At 37.1% G+C, this 20,984-nt stretch overlaps 1 protein-coding gene across 5 annotated transcripts in view; it reads left to right on the top strand.

The window, feature by feature from the left end:
• Positions 1 to 20,984, top strand: part of LOC138699470 (peroxisomal leader peptide-processing protease) — a 525,434-nt gene that overhangs the window by 491,484 nt on the left and 12,966 nt on the right. For all 5 annotated transcript variants that reach the window (XR_011332018.1, XM_069825374.1, XM_069825376.1 and 2 more), the window contains 3 exons: positions 377 to 489; positions 2,257 to 2,419; positions 18,554 to 18,850. Coding sequence is in view for 4 of the 5 variants with exons in the window: in XM_069825374.1 (XP_069681475.1) it covers positions 377 to 489; positions 2,257 to 2,419; positions 18,554 to 18,850 (573 nt within the window). In the remaining variant the exon portion in view is untranslated. The remainder of the gene's footprint in view (positions 1 to 376; positions 490 to 2,256; positions 2,420 to 18,553; positions 18,851 to 20,984) is intronic.

The following is a 20,984-nucleotide window of genomic DNA, read 5'->3' as shown; positions in this document are numbered from 1 at the left end:
ACATATGTTAAGTGCGTAACAAAATCAAGAAAAAGTTCTAACTGACATGACGAGACGAAATCGTGTGTTCTCATTCCCGTATGTCTTGGAAATGGTGGCTCAAGGAATGTGCCTGAAAACGGGGATATTATTCATACAGTGATAAGGAATTGAATTTTGTTGAAATTCATAGTGCCTAAATGTACAAAGAAAAAGAAAGCATGTGTTAATTTTTGTTGCTGATTTTTATATTTGTGTAAACATAATTTTCAATAACAAAATTTCAGCGATTTGAAAATTATCGTGACACTTAAATAACACAAAAATTTGGTGTGAGGATATTTTGGATTTAATTTTCATTTAATTTGTTTGTATGTATGTATGTATTTGATTTCAGCGCTTATAGACGACTGCGTTGTGCTCGTTCGCTGCGGCACTGGCTGGGGTTCAGGAGTGGTTGTGGACACCCGTCAAGGCATTATCTTGACTTGCTCTCATGTCGTTCGAAAAGTAAGTTATTCTTTCTTTTAATAACTAATTGTTGCACAAATTGTGTCCTTCTAGGGGCAGCTATATTTTAATATAGGGCCACATGCCTTAGGTCGGGAAACCAAGCTAATAACAAATCTAATACTGTATTTATTTATTTTAGTAGGTTATTTTACGACGCTTTATCAACATCTTAGGTTATTTAGCGTCTGAATGAGATGAAGTTGATAATGCCGGTGAAATGAGTCCGAGATCCAGCACCGAAAGTTACCCAGCATTTGCTCATATTGGGTTGAGGGAAAACCCCGGAAAAACCTCAACCAGGTAACTTGCTCCGACCGGGAATCGAACCCGGGCCACCTGGTTTCGCGGCCAGACGCGCTAATCGTTACTCCACAGGTGTGGACTGTAATACTGTATGTCCATACTGGGTGTTAATGAACAATGCCGCAATATTTTCACTGAGCATAGAAGAGTCCGAGACAAGCAACTTGAGGTACGAAACTCACGGTCTATGGAGTCAAATTCCCATGTTATATGCACTCCACTGGTTTCTACCATTTGAAATTATATGCAACTATAGATAACAAGCAACAATAGGAATCGCAACCGTTGTTAACAAATGAGTTCCGATTACAATACAAATGCAGTGGCGTGCAATCATGTGGTTAGTCTGTAAATTTTGATAACGCTAAATTATGAAAATGCTGTTGATGACTTGACCATTAAGAAGGCGTGAAGTCATTCTAATGAAATTGTAACTATTTCGCTTTACTATTGATTTATGAGTACTAAATTGTGATTACTTAATGTCACCTACCATAGATATTTTACGTCGGTGACCATGGGTTTTCTATATGAAACTACCCTCCAAAATCTCTCTACTCACAGTGAAAATATTGCGTTGTTCATCAACATCCAGTATAAATTACTGCGATAAACACACGCGAATGTTTTTCATCCAATGGACGAGCACATTGATGCTAGACTGGCAAATGACAATTGAAATACACTGCTGCTCAAAATTATATAATAAGGAATAGTTCTCCCCCCCCCTCCTACGTTCATTTTGTTTTATTTATCTCGGCTCTGCTTCGACGTATCAACAATAGAATGATTACGTCAGACTCGAAGTCTCAACATGCTACAATAATTAATTGCAATAATTGCACAATTAATTAGTATTATTGTAAGTAAAAATAAACATGTTCAAAATTATAGATAAGCAATGATAAAACTGTTCAAAATAAAGTGTTCAGTTTTTTTATTCCAAGGAGTCTTTTATTCCTATCATCTCTGCCTCGATTCAACTGTTTTCTGATCTTTTTATTATAACCTCGAATGTTTAATTGTTCAGAATTACAGTTGTTAGCATTGGAATTATCTTGCCGAATACAATTATTGGTGATAATAGTTATCCTCAAGTGATCTAATTTAGCTTTTTAAACTCATGTTTGTTGTTATTAGATAATTACGTTTCGACCTCCAAAATCGAAATAATAATTATCATGGCAACAAACATTCGTTAAGCTCAATTAAATTACCGGAAAACTATCAGCATTCGTTATATTAAAATAACATTGCAAAAAAAAAAAAACGAATAAACAGACTAGTTCGACCTCTAAGTTCTGAACAAACGGACCTCGTTAAAAGCAGTAGGAAAATATACCGGAATCTAAATAAACTGATTTTCGCTGTCAAGGACTCGTTAGTTTTTTATCATATCATAATAAGTGAATAACGTAACAATGTTTCTTCAGGCCATGTGTGTTGGTTTGCTTCTTTAAGGCGCGGAATGACGAAGTTCTCATATACTGGAAGGACCGCCGCTTTCTCGCACGTCTACTGTTTCGCAGCAGAGAAGGCCGAGCCTATGACGTCGCCGTCCTGAAAGCTGGACCTGGAAAGACGTTCGGTTCAGCAGTGCTGTCAAGAACAGAAGCAGTCAAAGGTAAGGACATTTGACATTGTTATCACTTCTGTCAAATAAGAAACTAGGACGAGACAAGAAAGAAGACGATGTAGATCTGGTGTTTTTTTTTTTCGGATATGTCAGCTGAAGAACTTTCCGGAACCTTTTGTAATTTATCATCATAATTAGAGATGGGAACGATATATTGGTTTTTACGAAATACCGATATTTTCGTTTCGATATAGCGATATATTGATATCGAAATTTTGATTCAATATATTGTATAATATATCGGTTTTCTGATAAATTTATCGATTTTTTGTGGAATTATTATCATTATCAACAACAATAAAATCCACACTAGAAAACTCCGATAATTCCCGAGAGATGGCGCTACTGAAGGTGGACAGTTACATAATTGTGCAACCTCACTCAATACCTTGTTCTAATTGGCTGGACTGGAATTCGAATTCATAGTGTTTAATATGCAGCACCAAATTCAAAATGCAGCGTGTGGGAACGTGAGACAGATGGGAGATTTATCTACAATTGTTTTAATATTGTTATTAATGTTCTCCAAGGCAGGAGCAACTCCCACCCTGAAGGGGAACCGTCTGACCTCAAAACGGGTATCAAAACTTTTATTTCTATATTCTGAAATGGAAAGAGAAACAAAAATTTAATACCTAATACCGATGTGACATTTGTTTATGTTTATGATTTCTATGCACAACCTAGTGCTGACATTCCGTTTTCTTATATCTTTTAGTGCATAAAAATTCTATCTCTATAATCATCACCATTGTTGTTTGGAATGTTGGAGTGTAACAATACCTTGCAATGGGAACTTACTATAGAAGGATTATATCAAACCAACTGTGAAGTTTGTTATAACTTGTAACATTCCAAGTACGGTTTACTTACATTTAAAAACAATTACAAGTTCTGTTTACTTATAATAAAAAATGATTACGTTGTTAAGGTAGAAAAGAGCATTATGTCTGTGTCCTGGATTGAATCCTATATAAAATTAGAATAATTGAATCGTGTTCCAATATCAAATATTCAACCGTATAGAGTTCACTTAACTCTTTCCCACTATATTATTTAAGCTACCTTGGCTCCACCATAATTTTTATTTAGGTTAGGACCTACATCATATGGTATTGAAAATGTATTGTTTATTGTTACAATTTTACATTTATGCTTTTGACTTATGATGTTAATTTCAATGGTAAAAAGGAATATTAAAATTGAAGTAATTTTATTGTAATACAGTAAATGTACGCCTGAAAATGCAATTTACTTATGGAATAGCGATATATCGATAATCGTTCGATATATTGATATATTTTCTGCGATATATATCGTTTATCGAAATTAGGTTTGCAATATATTGCAATATCAATATATCGGTATTTAATTTATTTCTTCCATCACTAATCATAATCATCATCGTGTAGTAGTTTGTTTCCTATGGCACACAGAGGGTATTTTTAATAATATGATCGCCGCGGTCTCATGCATAACATTCGGCAGGTCTTTGAAATTTAACTGTATTATTGTTTTCAATTTCTTGTGTCACCGCTCCAATCACTCACCTCAATTTCAATGTTGCAACCAATAAGCTGCTTCCATTATAAAATGACACCTACTTGTCTAATCCATGTGGACTAAAACCGAGGTTGCAATGTCTTGTACTGAGACGAACATTAAGGTATGTGATTAAAAATTATTATTAAGAGTTAAGAATCTCAACGTACTCGTATATGAAACAATAATAATAATAATAATAATAATAATAATAATAATAATGCTTACTTACTTACTGGCTTTTAAGGAACCCGGAGGTTCATTGCCGCCCTCACATAAGCCCGCCATTGGTCCCTATCCTGAGCAAGATTAATCCAGTCTCTACCATCATATCCCACCTCCCTCAAATCCATTTTAATATTATCCTCCCATCTACGTCTCGGCCTCCCCAAAGGTCTTTTCCCCTCTGGCCTCCCAACTAACACTCTATATGCATTTCTGGATTCGCCCATACATGCTACATGCCCTGCCCGTCTCAAACGTCTGGATTTAATGTTCCTAATTATGTCAGGTGAAGGATGCAAAGCGTGCAGTTCTGTGTTGTGTAACTTTCTCCATTCTCCTGTAACTTCATCCCTCTTAGCCCCAAATATTTTCCTAAGAACCTTATTCTCAAAAACCCTCAATCTCTGTTCCTCTCTCAAAGTGAGAGTCCAAGTTTCACAACCATAAAGAACAACCGGTAATATAACTGTTTTATAAATCCTGAATTTCAGATTTTTTGACAGCAGACTGGATGACAAAAGCTTCTCGACCGAATAATAACAGGCATTTCCCATATTTATTCTGCGTTTAATTTCCTCCCGAGTGTCATTTATATTTGTTACTGTTGCTCCAAGATATTTGAATTTTTCCACCTCTTCGAAGGATAAATCTCCAATTTTTATAGTTCAATAATAATAATAATAATAATAATAATAATAATAATAATAATAATAATAGCCATTTAACAAAATTGCATGACGTGACGCTTAGAGAGAAACCTATAGAGCAACAATTAAAGTCTGGTTCACAATAAACCGGGAACGGAAACGACAACGAGAACGAAAACGGAAATAATGTTAAAATAAAAGTGGTTAAATGGGAGCATTCACAATTAACTATTGTGAATGGTCACATTCAAAACCAAATATTTTAACATCATTTCCGTTCTCGTTCTCGTTCTCGTTCCCGGTTTATTGTGAACCAGCCTTTAGTCGGCAAAATTATGTTTTAAAAGCACACCGCACGTTATTGTATGATGCCGGCATGTTAAGTATGAGGCCGCGGCGATTTTTTAATAACGCCTAGGGCGGCAAAAGAACTATAGTTTCGAGCCGTCACTCATCGTTGGAAAAGCGTGGGTCTCTTTTCATAACAGTTAGAATTTAATCAATTTTGAAAAATCATTCGTATAGGTATATTTTTAAGCCCAAAGATTTCTTTTTGATGATTTTTATATGTTATAATGTAATAATAATAATAAATGTTCTTAAAAAATATGCGCTGTATCAGGGATACACTGGCAAGTAAACTAATTGGAATTTCAAAGTGAAAATTTGTGTACTACATGTCCACTTTGTAAGAAATAGGCTATGTAGTAAAAGTTTCAGAGTAATTGATGTGATAATGTAAAATTTATAAATTTCATAGATCAATAGCCTGAAGTTCATTGTTGGCAGTCATTCCAGGATGAAGAGTTCAGTGCGAGGCTTGTGGCAGAAGCCTCTAAATTCAAGGCTACGACCTTGACTCGCACGCTTGAGGGGGGGGCGGGAGGAGATATCGATTCGCTATATCTCGATACGAGTCTCAACAATAATACGTTGCGCTATATTGATGTTCTGTGAATGCGATGCGTTGTTGAGTGTTAATTTAATCAAAAGTCCATGCGAGTGTGTGTTACATATTAATTTTCTGTTAAATGGCTCATACTAAGAGCACACTGAGGTCATTATTTGTAGGCTATAATTAAAAGAGAAATCGTTTTCCAGTTGGACGTATGAAACAAAATGTGTTTACAAAGGTGGGAGATCAACGGCACATTTGCATATTAAAATAGCGGGTGGGAGGAAGACAAAATAGAAATTTACAATTGTGATGATATAATAAATATTCTTGGCTAACAGGGTGCTCTGAGACAAAAAAGTTATATTATTTTACCTGCATTCTGTTCGGGGGTGAAAATGAGTGGACACCATCTTATTGTGGGGTCTGTATCACAAAAAATTTTTATAGAAAAGCTAAGAATCATCTGCTCTATGAAAAGATACAAGATAAGCAGATTTTTTCAGTCTGCCCAGTATTTACACTTCAGCTTCGCCACCGATTGCTTTAGATTTGTTCTTCATTTTAACGCTCGTATACATGCATACGTACATAGCCCGAGGTCATCTGTTTTGTTCTCACATACGTTTGCGAGATGACAAGATGCAGTAATCACATGTCCTTCACTTAACCTCCAAACACCATCACTTGTTTCACAAGTAAGGTGATTATTGTAAAAATAGAATAGCGTATGAAAGAGAAATGATGTATGGCGTAGCTACTCGGTGGAAACCGGTTGAATAATTAGACATGAAAATAAATATTTCTGTCAAGGAGCCGGCGCACGTGAATTAATGACCGCCATCTATATTTAGTAAGTGTGCCGCGAGAGAACAGGTAGCCAACCTCCAGCTTGTGGACACAAAGACCCGACCGTGAACGCAAACAGAAAGCACACCAGTCTGGTTCAACTTAAGAGTCACTTTTATGTAGTGTGGTGTAGTAATATGCAAAGAACCGGCACCTGTGGGGTAGTCAACACTCCACACGGAAATAAGTAAATTATCTTCTCTTCATCCAATTCGAATTTGAATTTATTGCTAGAAAAAAATCTATATATATATAATTTGAACTGGTAATGGATATTACGGGAAAACGGTTGGACGGATTTTAATAAATGACCCCTCATTTTGAAGCTTGGAACTTAAGGGTTTTCGGAAAAATAGTAGTTTTCAGTGAAATGTCAATTTTTAAACATAATTTTCCTATTTTCCAAAATCCATCTGTCGTCAGTTTTGAGAACCAGCTAATTGCATTCACGGCCGACTTGATGTTCCCTTCGTATTAACGAAGCGAGCATCAAGTCGGCCGTGTTGCATTTCAGAATAAAACAAAACACATACTACAGTAAACAATATTATACGAAGGCCATGATCTGCAAAAATGCTGACATATTTAGAGCTCAAATTAAATTGGTTATTAAAAACTTTATTAAAAATAATTTACAGGTTCGATTCTGTGGTGTGTAATTTTCTGGATACGGCTGTGTATTGGATATTAAAAACTACAAAACTTGAAGTGGTTTGATGATATTATTACCATTAGAAATGAAATATTATTGTAGTTAATGCCATGATGTGACTATTTTTCATTAATTGTACATATTAATGCCATATTGATGATATGAAAGTGAAACGTTTTGGGGTTATATAAGTAGATGTAGGGAATAACAAATTAGATTTTGATTTCTATATTTTACTGTGTGGCGGCTATATAGTATATATATAGTATATGTTACTGAAAGCTATAAAACTTACGTAAGCTAATAATATTATTAAAAATCAAATATTTTTATAATTATTAATCAAGTGGGGTTGGGTCTTTTTCATATATTCAATGGCGGTGTGGTGTAGATATTTATATGCGTGGTTCTCTTCAGTAGTGGCTCGAGAGAGAGTATCTTTCATTGTTATGGAAGCAAATAACTTTCAAGATGTCTGGTATTCTTCATTGAAAATAAATCTGAAAAATGTTTATTTGAACGTCTAATGAACTTAGTTTGCAGCATTTGCTGCACAAGCCACTAGTTATATTTATTTACATAGATCTTACAATAAAATTATACAGTAGGCCTACTTGTAATATACTTACTTACTTACTTGTAATATAGCTATAAAGAATTCATTCATTGTGCTCTGCCCAAGGCGAGATCTTTCACTGCAAACCCAGCATTCTCCAAACTTTCCTACTTTGCGCCTTCCTCTTAATCTCCGCATACGATCTGTAGATCTTAATGTTGTCTATCATCTGGTAACCTCTTCTGCTCCGAACTTTTCTCCCGTTCACCATTCATTCCAGTGCATCCGTCAGTTTCTTCTCAGCCAGTGACCCAACCAATTTCTTTTCCTCTTCCTGATCAGTTTCAGCATCGTTCTTTCTTCACACATCTTTTCAACACAGCTTCATTTTTTATTCTGTTTGCCCATTTCACACGCTCCATTCTTCTCCATCTTCACATTTCAAATGCTTCTATTCGCTTCTCTTCACTTCTGCCTCATAGAATGCCACACTCCAAAGCATTTTACTAGTCTCGTCCTTCGGCTGGTATTCATAGTCGACACTTTCGATTAAAGTGTCCTTTAGAAGACGCAAAGTATCACTTTTCCGTTGCACAGTCGACACTTTGGTGCAAAGGAACACTGAATGAAAGTGTACTTCCGACCACACTTTGAGCCGAAAGTGTCACTTTGTAGAAAAATAGCGGACGTCTTGGAGGTTGTCGAATTATTTATTAGAACGTGCGAAAGAGATGGCACAATGTGGACAATGTACAAAAGCGCTACATTAGGGATAACTTAAAGACAATCCCGCAGAATTTTATAATGATATAGAATTAAAAAAAAAAAATGGTTCCGATTTGATAAAAAAAACTGTTATTGAGATTGCTAATCTTTTCGATAACCTGTTGACAAAAACGAATAACAGAGGTTTGCCAGTGACTCCAATAATACAGTTATTGACTGCATTAAAATTCTGTGCTACAGATATGTACCATACATTAATATCTGTAATATTATAGTTCATGTATTTCTGTAGTAAAAAAGGTAAAGGTATCCCCGTAACATGCCATGAAGGCACTTGGGGGGCATGGAGGTAGAGCCCCATGCTTTCCATGACCTCGGCACTAGAATGAGGTGGTGTGGTCGGCACCACGCTCTGACCGCCTTTTACCCCCGGGAAGGACCCGGTACTCAATTTTATAGGAGGCTGAGTGAACCTCGGGGCCGTTCTGAAACTTTGGCAACAAGAAAAAATCCTATCACCACCTGTGATCGAACCCCGGACCTTCCAGTCCGTAGCCAGCTGCTCTACCAACTGAGCTACCCGGCCGCCATTTCTGTAGTAACATTCACATATTTATGACCTCAATTCGATGAAGTGATATGTAGGTAGATATTCCTATATAACCTATTTTTTATTACTGAGACGATTTTTTTTAACTTAAATAATATTAAACTAACTTCAATCTAATGTAGGCGTAACTATCTTAAATTAGCATTGAGAGACCTCACGTGCCTGCCTTCTAAGCAGATTCCGAGTTTGATTTTCGTTGACCACCTATATTTTGAGATAAGGTTTATCTTGATGTTCATATAATCATTATTTTGATAATATATATTTTCATGCCGGTAAGCAATACATCTGATATGGCTGCTTTTGCTGAGATACTGTCTGTAGTTCATGTGCAGTCATAACCTCACCATGAAAAGAGAACTCATACCATTAGGCCTATTTTGTTTTGCATTGTAGAAAAATTTGGAATTAAAAATATTCCTGAAAAGCAGCCAATAATGGAAACAAGAGAGAGATAATAATAATAATAATAATAATAATAATAATAATAATAATAATAATAATAGGCCTAATGTGTTTATTTAATTCTTTTGACTTCTATTCACTATTCACGAAAAAGACAAAAATGAAAATAAAGGGAATAAAACGATATATCAATGAAGCAGGTACGTATAAAAACTAACCTAACGATATAAATTATATATATACATATACACACAAAACTTAACCTACTCAGCCCAACTTTAACTACATAAACCAATAGAAGATATGTACAAAATCTAACCTAACTATATAAATCAGTGGAACTGATACATACAAAACCTAACTTAACGATAGAAATCAATGAAAAAGATAGGTACAAACCTAATCTAACTATATAAATCAATGGATCAGCTATGTACTGTACTGTACAAAACCTAACCTAATTTCACCAGCAGTATCACTACCTATTTAATAAAATATTATATATCTGAACTGACTGAAATAATCTAAACTATCGGGTGCGAAAACTAGAAACTGAAATAAAACAACTTTATAAATATATATTTTCTTTCTCGTGCGATAAATTAGACTCCCAACTCAAATCACAAGCATTATAATCTGTGCGTTACACATTAATTTGTTATTGTTTGTTCACTTGTTTTGAAAGGCATTGTGGGACTTCTGTTAGCAACCAAATTGTAGCTCTACACTTTGCTGGCGTAAAGTAACACTTTTTAAAGTGCACTTCTTAAATCGTCTATGAATACCACTAATATGAAAGAGCCACTTTCGTCAAAAGTGTCTCTTTGCAAAGTGGTGATATAAAGTGTCGACTATGAATACCAGCCTTAGTCTTTTTTTCCAGAAATCTGCAGAAGATGCTCCTTTTTCGATTAAACTCTTTCTTTGCCATTGCTATCCTTCTTTTGACTTCCTGGCAGCAGCTCATGTTACTGCTTATAGTACACCCCAAGTATTTGAAGCTGTGCACTTGCTCTACTGCCTCATTTAGTATTCGCACGTTTACTTTCTTTATTTTTCTTTTGATAACCATGGTTTTCGTCCTGTTTGTATTTATCTTCATTCCATATTGCTCACAGCTGTCATTTAGCTCCAGTACATATCTCTTATTATCGTTTCTTCTCTGCTAACAACGCCATATTTTCAGCAAATCTTAAGCACTTTATTCTTATTCCTCCTGCTATCACCCCTCCCATGTTCTGAAAACAGTTCGCCACTAAATTCTCTTTAGTTCTACTGACATTTTAGGTCCAGTTGAGGTAGGTCTATATTTTAAAATTGAAGAAAAATGTCGACAGTATAAATAATTTCATTGTTTAGGGGAGACTGTTGTACCTTTAGCATAGTGTACCTTCAAACATTTTTTGTTTGTTTTTTTTTTTTTTTTTTTAATTTTTGCTGCTACCTAGAGGACTCAAACTGAAGTAGACTGTAGAGAAAGCCGCTAAGTAGCTCTGATCGTAGTTTCGGTTTGATTTATTGCAAAGTGTGAGTTCTGTGGACAGTTCTTCTTTTAGTACCAAAAGTAAACATTTCGTTCATTGATATATGTTTTCTAACACAAAACAAGATTGTATTTGTTACTATCCATCAAGTACAGTGTGTCCCCTATCATCTGGTGAGTAATAACATACTTTAATTTCCATAATTTATTCGAATCTCTAGTTTTGGGAGCCATATTTGTTTAAACGTGCACCCTCTTGTACCTTTGAACACAAAACATCTTGTACCATGGAACATGTTCCAAAGTACATGATACTATCGGTTTTTGTTTTTCTTTTATTTTGAAATCATGTCACGAAGTAAGTCTGGAGTTAAGAGGCCCCCAATTGATCCGGATGCCTTGAAGAAAGCTGTTGAAGCGGTTATTGCTCCTCCAGGAAATAAAATCTCAATCAGAGAAGCCTGCTCTGGTTTATGATGGCAAATGCATTTTAAATATGATTGTCAGTTTTTACAGCTATATTCCCACCTATATCACATGTGTTCCAACTTACAAGAGGGTATGTTCCAAGGTACACGAACCTGTTGTACCTTTGAACACATTACATATTCCTTCATTTTATTTTTTCCATCCTTAATAGAGCTGTAAAACAGGAAAATACATACAGGAAGTTGTAAACAAATCTTCAATAATTATTTCAAACATTTTTTTATTTAAAAAATTTCATTTCCCAAAATTAAAAAAAAAAAATGAAACGTGAAAAGTGTTTTAAAGGTACAACAGTCTCCCCTAAACTATTAAAGTTCCTTTAATATACGTCATTTATTTCACTTTGTTTGTGCTATCGAAGCAACTTTCTAATCCTTAACCCATCGTCACCGCTTTGGTTGAGAACCTATTTCGCATACATTAAAAATATGCACGTCGTTTGAGTCGTACCCAGTGCATACACGCAATACAGGAATCTGTCAATCACTGCACTATAGTGAGGATCACTTAAGTGTGGATCCTAAAAGTCTAATTTGGCCGTCTTTTCAGTGTTGCCAACTAATACCAGATATCACCAAAGAGGGTAAAATCACAATGCTAAGTACTGAAATAGTAATAATAATAATAACACTAATAATAATATATTATTATTATTAACAATAACAATGTTTTGCTTATTATTTACCACGTCTCATCTTTATGTTGCGGTGTTTTCTAAATGATTCAATAATTTATGAAATAATACGTTTTCCTCCTGGACTGCTAGCATATTATGTTAATCATTAGGACTAGTATGATCTAATATTAAAATGTATTTTGTGCGAGATTGTGCGTATTTGCTTGTTTTCCGCACAGAACCAATACGCTGTAAGTGTGAAATACCACATTCAGTATTCCCAACGTAACATACATAACAATTTCCCTCTTCTTACCGCTTAAGCGCGACATTCATTTTACTGCTTTAGGCTTTTAACATATTATTTTTAGAGACGTTTAACATAGTAATAATTATAAATTGGAAACTTACCACTGCAATTTCACTTAAATTGCAATGTTAATTATTGTTTTTAAATATTTGCAAAAATTAAGTAAAGTCAACAGCTCCACGAAACTTATTGCATTCCTGATACAAGTAACATTAAGGAAGCCGTGAAAAAATCAACAAGATTCCAGATGCCGATGTTATTACTGCAATATGTTATATAAATAATATTGTTAAAATATTAAAATGAAACATAAATCATTAGGCCTACATAACCTTACCGTTTGTTTTAAGTTCGCATTTATAGACTGGGGAAAAAAAAAGACAGACGTATATCACGGCCTGCTGGAGTATAGTAAACACAGAAAACATTTTATAGCAACAATGTTGAAGAAAGATATTTTGGTTTTCCGAAGTTGCCGTCATTAAACAGAAACCAAGATGGAGATTTCATTGCAACTAATTAGAAATTCGTCTTTCAAGTATGTAATAAACGATCTTCGCACAAAATAATGTACGATACACGAGCGGTATGTTTGTTTTCATGTTCTCGGAAATTAAAAAAGCTCAATTACGTTTCGCTTTTTCAATCTTTTCCTCGAACATGAAAACGTCAACATACCGCTCTTGTAACGTATATTACTATTGTGCGAGATCGTGCGTATTTGCTTGGTTTCCGCACAAAACCAATCCGCGGTAAGTCTAAAATTCCACATTCAGTATTACCAACCTAACACACATAACTATTTCCCTCTTCTTACCGCTTAAGTGACATATTGATTTTACTGCTTTAGGCTTTTAACATATTATTTTTAGAGATGTTCAGTATAGTAGTAATTATAAATTGGAAACTTACCACTGTAATTTCACCTAAATTGCACTGTTAATTATTGTTTTTAAATATTTGCAAAAATTAAGTAAACTCTACAACTCCACTAAAGTTACTGCATTCGTGATGCATGTAACATTAAGGAAGCCGTTTGTTTTAAGTTCGCATTTATAGACTGGGGGAAAAAAAGACAGACGTATATCACGGCCTGCTGGATTATAGTAAACACAGAAAACATTTTAAAGCAACAATGTTGAATATAGATATTTTTCTTTTGCAAATTTGCCGTCATCGAACAGAAACCAAGATGGAGATTTCATTGCAACTAATTAGAAATTCCTCTTTCAGGTATGTAATAAACGATCTTCGCACAAAATAATGTACGATACATGAGCGGTATGTTTTCTTTCAATTCTCGGAAATTAAAAAAGCTCAACTACGTTTCGCTTTTTCAAACTTTTCCTCGAACATGAAAACTTCAACATACCGCTCTTGTAACGCATATTAATATTGTCTGACATGAAATTTATTGCGTTGACTAAAGAGTTTACGATTCATGAGACCTAACCAAAAAATGTATTTCCTTACTTGCATTTTCATCAGTTTCCTATACTGCAAACCGAAATTATTCCTGCCAACATAACAGCTAGAAAATAACTACTATTTGTAGTATTTGTCAGTACCCGAAATTCGAAACGAAGTTGGTAAAAGAAAATGCAACGTAAGAGCTAGAAAATCACTATAATCCACTAGCATATGTAGTAACAGGGGGAAAATGGTTAGGTTTCACCCTTAAGGTATTAAGTAAGCTGATCCGGATTATAGGTAGAGGGGGAAGAGGAGCAGAAGAAGAAGAAGACGTTGGTTTCTTCTAGTTAGCTTGGATAGTAACAAGTGACTCTCTACAGCCGTCTTAGTAACTCTCTGATGCGTCTTTTCCCCTGTATAATTAGCAGTGAAATTTTACAAAGTATTTTTTTAAGCAAAGAGTACTTCTTATAGTCTAAAAATAGAACATTTCTGTGAAATGTTGAAAAGAATCCCCAAGAATAGCCTACACGAAAAGAAACTATTAAAATTCCCATTTGTCAAAATAAAATTATGCTTTAAACCTCTATTGTGATGCATTGAAGGCTTTGATAATAAACATGGCGCCAAAATACAATATGGTGGCGTCGTGACATCCCGCAAGCTGTGAGATGGCGTCGAGGTCGCGTTTAATAGAGTCACGATCGGCGCAGAATGTCGCCCTCATTCCAACTGCAGCACAACTTGGGGTGGCCAATTGGGTTTGTTTTTCCGTGGATGGCAGCGCTCTATATTGGAATTCCGGTGCATCATCACAGCAAGCTGAAACAAGACGATATGAACAGTCCTCATTAAGAACCAACGCTATTACTCTCAAAAGGATTGCTTGCATTGGTAGCGCTTTATTTCGCATTATGGCGAAACAGCCCTTAAGAGTCGTCGAGTCCTTACGTGTTGTTATTTGAAAAAAATCTCTAGTCTGTTGAACTAGTTCAGGACCATGTTTTTCGTCTGATATGCTGTTTTCTTCTTCTTATATTACTCTCTTCTTAAAGCGTATTTATACAAAGGAAACAAATGCGTAAACTTACCCGTAACAAAGATGCAGCAAAACGATTTTTTTTTATAAAATAATTAATATTTATATAATAAAAGTTTATTATGTTCATCTAAACAATTCATCAGACAAAAGATTCGATATTTACTTGAATTACTTCGGAAACTGAAAGACATCTGGCCTTAGAAGTACATACGTGTGGATGCCATCACCTGTCGAGAGGTGCGTAGCAAGGGGAATACAAGAAAAAAGAAGGGAATGCAAAGAGAAAAAGTGGAACAAGAGGGCAATGAGAATACAAGGATAACAAGGAATAGACAAGGAGAGCAAGGAGAAGACAAGGACAACAAGGGTAAGACATGTGGAACAAAGGAAAGACAATGAGAAGAAGGGTAAGAAGAAGAAAATAAGGGGAAGACAAAGAGAAGAATGGGAAGACAAGGAGAATAGGGGGAATACAAGTGGAACAAAGGAAAGACAAGAAAAATAAGGAGAAGACAAAGAAAAGAAGGGGGAGACGATGAGAATAAGGGGAAGACAAGGCGAACAAGAGGAGTACAAGAAAAACAAGAGGAAAACATGAAGAACAAAGGGAATACAAGGAGAACACGATGAATACAAAGAGAACAAGGGAAGACAAGAGAAATAATGAGAAGACAAAGAGAATAAGGGGAAGACAAGGGAAACGAGAGGAAGACGAGGATAACAAAGGAAATGCAAGAAGAAGAAGTGAATAAAAAGTGAATACAAGGGAAATGAGAGGATACAAGGAGAACAAGGGAATGCAAAGAGAACAAGGAGAAAACAGGGAGAATAATGACAATAGAAGGAGGACAAGGGGAAGACAAGGCGAACAAGAGAAGGTTACATTTTCAAGTGATGGTCAGTTCCCGGTGAAGAGAAGTAGTTTTACGTCAAAAAAAAAAAAAAGGATTACAGACTCGGCGCGTCTGTCCTAGGTAAGGACGCTTGTGTGAATAACTCAAAGTCAAGTACCCACCATTGGATAAAAAATTATACAGAGATATCCGTTTCGGGAGGCATAAAATAAAAACGTTCAGGTGGTACAACAATTAAAACATCGCGATATTCTGAACTGAATAGGGTGTTTTGTGGGAGATTTTAAATCGTGTGGATGAATATGAAGACTTTACTGACACTGTGGATGTATGTCGAAACACATTTCCATCTCAGTGGTAGTCACTTAAAGGATGTCCTTCTCAAGAAATAAATGACAGACTATGTACTTTATGTTCTCACTATGTCAGTTCAAAAAAATAATTTCTTAGTAAATAACCATTTAAGCCTACATGGTGGTGTAAGAAAAAAGGTAATCGAAATACTTTGATACCGGTAACATTTTTTACGCAGTCCGTGGGATCGCGTCTGCTTCCACACCAGCTGGCCCGGGCTCGATTCAGAGATTTTCGTGCAAAATTTCTACCTCTGGACTAAGAGAAGTGGCAGTGCACAATTTCCAATCACTAGATTGTGCACCAATATGTCTGGGTTAAATCCCAAATCTCTCCACGCAGTGCATATGAAGAGAAGGTATATGTCACTGTTGATAGTGATTCATCCGTCGGACGGGGACGTTAAGCCAGGCGGCTCCCTTAGTGCTTTTCGACAGGAGTAGGCTACGTGCCGGCACCAGGTTTCCCCCTCTCCCTTCCTCATCTTCATCATCAACCTCACCCATTCTCTACGCTACACTCACACGAACACTTACACTACACATACACTCATCCTAGTACACGACATAACTCTCCACAGATGCCACATCATGCACAGCGTGGCCCGCCTAAGTGGTGTGCAACTTGAAAAATGGGTCACAATCCTGCCATCTATCCACAATATGCGAAACCCGAATCACGCAAGTGAAGTGGGTAGGATTGGATACACACATACATATTATTATTATTATTATTATTATTATTATTATTATTATTAATTTCATTTTTTACTTCTTTTGGCTGTTATTTATGCTCGCATTAACATCTCTGGTCATATCGCGAGTTAATCTTTTGGGTGAAATCCGAAGGCCTGTGTACTATTGTTGAGATTGGTTCTATTGTTGTGAACTAGATGGCGTCTGTAGATATATTATTGATTTGTTATGAATTTGATTTTGGTGGTGAATGAAGCCGGTGATATTCAGGGATGTTGTGGCCTGAATTTCCTAGCATTTGCCTTTCGGTTGAAGGAAAACCCTGAAAAACGTCAACCAGGAAATTCAACCCAACCGGGAGTCGAACCAGGGCCCTCTGCGTAAGAGACCAGCATGCTGATTCCTACACCACAGAGGTGGTCTCATATTATTATTATTACTCGCTTTAACATCTCTGGCCATATCGCGAGCTAATATTTTAGATGACATCCGAAGGCCTCTGTACTATTGTTGAGACTGGTTCTATTTTTGTGAACTAGATGGCGTCTGTAGATGTATTATTGATTTATTATGAATTTGATTTTGGTGATGAATGAAGCCGTTGATATTCAGGGATGTTTTGGCCCGAATTTTCTGGCATTTTCCTTACGGTTGAGGGAAAACTCTGAATAACTTCAACCAGAAAATCCAACCCGACCGGGAATCGAACCAGGGCCCTCTGCGTAAGAGACCAGCATGCTGATCCCTACACCACAGAGGTGGTCTCACATTACTATTGTTATTAATGAATATTTAAATACTTATATAGTCACAATCATGCCATAGTATGAAAGAAAAACTTCACAACCTCGAGCGGGATTCGAACCTGCGACTTCCTGCCGGACGTATATACGTCATCCAACATCGTAAGATGAAGTTTACATATTATTATTATTATTATTATTATTATTATTATTATTATTATTATTTATACTTGCTTTAACATTTCTGGTCATATCGCGAGTTAATATTTTAGGTGAAATCCGAAGGCCTGTGTACTATTGTTGAGACTGGTTCTATTTTTGTGAACTAGATGGCGTCTGTAGATGTATTATTGATTTGTTATGAATTTGATTTTGGTGATGAATGAAGCCGTTGATATTCAGGGATGTTGTGGCCCGAATTTCCTGGCATTTGCCTTACGGTTGAGGGAAAACCCTGAATAACTTCAACCAGGAAATTCAACCCGACCGGGAATCGAACCAGGGCCTCTGCGTAAGAGACCAGCATGCTGATCTCTACACCACAGAGGTGATCTCACATTATTATTATTATTATTATTATTATTATTATTATTATTATTATTATTATTATTATTACTCGCTTTAATATCTCTGGCCAAATCGTGAGTTAATATTTTGGGTGAAATCCGAAGGCCTGTGTACTATTGTTGAGACTGGTTCTATTTTTGTGAACTAGATGACGTCTGTAGATGTATTATTGATTTGTTATGAATTTGATTTTGGTGATGAATGAAGCCGGTGATATTCAGCGATGTTGTGGTCCGAATTTCCTGGCATTCGAACCAGGGCCCTCTGCGTAAGAGGCCAGCATGTTGATCCCTACACCACAGACATGGTCTCATATTATTATTATTATTATTATTATTATTATTATTATTATTGAAGCTTTATCCATCATCCAAGAACGTCTGTAGGCATTTATCGACTCGCGACCCTGCACGCGTTGTCACATAATTGTTGTTTTGCTGACCCCGCAGGGGAGCCGGTGGTCGCAGCGGGGTTCCCACTCTTCTCGGAAGACGACAACCTGCTGCCCACGGTGACACGTGGCGTGGTGGCCCACGTCTCAGACCCCGCCGCCGTCCTGCAGACGACTTGCTGCATCCAGTCTGGCGCGAGTGGCGGACCTCTGTTCCGGCACACCGGCGAGCTGCTGGGGATCGTCTCCTGCAACACCCTGGACACCGACAGCGGCGCCCTCTTCCCCCGCATCAACATGGCTGTGCCTGCCAGCGTGCTCGCCGTGCCTCTCTACACATTTCTGTGCACCGGCGGTAAGACACGTGGTGCATGCACTTCTATCCTCTATTTTCCTTCTTTTTTTTAACACAGGACTGCGTCTATGAACTCGGGTCAGTAGAGGGGCTGCAATAATGGTAAAGCCGATATACTAGGGCTGGATAAAAAGTAATGGCAACAGTTCGATATTTCTGACGTGGCTTTATTCACAGGGATACAACATTTACGTACCTTTTGCCAAATGTTTGGAAGGCGTCGTACACCATCAGCGCGTCCATCTTTGTTGATGTTCCGTATTGACCGCCCTATAGCACGGATAAGTTCATCTCTGGTATTGTACCGGGTCCCTCTCAGTAGTTCTTTCACTTTGGTGAAGAGATCGTAATCGCATGGACTCATATCGGGTGAGTACGGTGGATGTTCCAAAATCTCCCATTGCCAGCGGCGCAAGAGGTCCTGGACAGCAGCAGCGGTGGGACTCCTTGCATTATCATGAAGAATGATGGGATTCTGTACCACCAAGTGTCGTCGTTTTCTCCTGAGAGCTGGACGAAGGTGGTGCTGCAGGAACCTGCAGTAGTAGTCCGCATTTGACGTCTGCCTTGGAGGTACAGCGTGGTGCAGTATTACCACATCAATGTCATACACCACAATGAACATCACCTTCACAGCACTTTGTGCAGGGCGCACTTTCTTCGGACGAGAAGAACCTGGATGCTTCCATTCATTTGCTTGACATTTCAAGTTTGGTTGATTCGTATGAGCGAGCCCAGGTTTCGTCCATAGCGAAGATTCGTCCAAGAAAGTCATCACCTTCTCTTTGGTACCAGTCCAACAAGGCCTGTGCGACTGCATAGCAGTGCCATTATTAAACCTCGGATATTTCATGGGGTATCCAACACCCTGTAATTTTGCGGTAACCCAGAATGTCTTGCAGAATGTGGAGTACAGTTTTGTGACATACTTCGACTTCCACTGCTAACTCACGCGCAGTCTATCGACGATCAGCATCCAACAGGGAATCAAGGAGTTGAACTGTGTTGTCCTCCACGCGGGGTCGTCCTGTATGGAGGTTGTCCTGAACGGCATCCCTGCCTTTCCGGAACGCTTTAACCCATCGTGCCACTGTGCGATATGGCAACGCTGCATCAGCACATGCTTCACGCAGTCCCTGAAAACATTCTTGTGCACTACGACCTCGTGTCACTTCAATTTTGATCCAGGAACGTTGCTCTAGTTTTGTAAACGTGGTCTCAGGGCACTTGCACTATCCCTATGAAAGTCAACGTTCTACACACTGCAGTAGATTGACAGAGTACTGTCGCCGCTGGCTGCATTAACTCATCTAACAGTCCTTGTTCATGTCCACACAGCTGGCAGTTCTCGAACGCACCATCATCACGTGACAGCAGTGTTGCCATAACTTTTTATCCAACCTATGTATAATAATATAGTGTATGTATATTTAGCATATTTATATTTGGAAGTAAATCCCGAAAAAAAAAAAACAAAGTAGTAGTATATGATTATGTCTCGTGACTAGAACATAGTAATAGTACGAAATGAAAATATAAACATTGGAAATTTATTCTTTCAAGAGGTGGAAAAATTAAAATATCTTCGAGCAACAGTAACAAATACAGGGTGGAGCAAAATGTATGGCACAAAAATAACGATGAATTATAGAAGAATGTTTGCATACCTAGAAATGCAGTTTACTTGCAATATACACATTTTGTCATTTACTTTAATGCCAACAAATGCTTTTTTTTTAAATTACATCCGGTAAATTCACTCCACAAGTCTGTAGTCTACTCAGCAAACTATCTATCACACATGCCAGCATGTCGCATGGAATGGATGGAAGCCTGTAATTCTGCAACTGTCTCCTTGCGAGTGGAATAGACCTTCTCCTTGAGGAAATCTGGAACTTTAAAGTCCAAGGATCTGAAGGGCCAGTGGATTGTACCAAAGCGAAAATGAGTCGGCCCGGAAACAGCTGTCGCAATCTGTTCATGCTGGTATTGGTTGTATGGGCAGTAGCCCCATCTTGCTGGAACCATATGTCAAGATGTCCTATCCTTCTTAATTCAAATACCAGGAAGGTGTTCAGGATTTGAAGATATCATTCTGACTTAACAGTAACGGTTCTGCCCTGGGGATCCTCGA

Source organism: Periplaneta americana, chromosome 5, assembly GCF_040183065.1.
Source record: "Periplaneta americana isolate PAMFEO1 chromosome 5, P.americana_PAMFEO1_priV1, whole genome shotgun sequence".
In the NCBI taxonomy this organism is placed as follows: domain Eukaryota; kingdom Metazoa; phylum Arthropoda; class Insecta; order Blattodea; family Blattidae; genus Periplaneta; species Periplaneta americana.
This window is presented reverse-complemented; position numbering and strand designations above follow the sequence as displayed.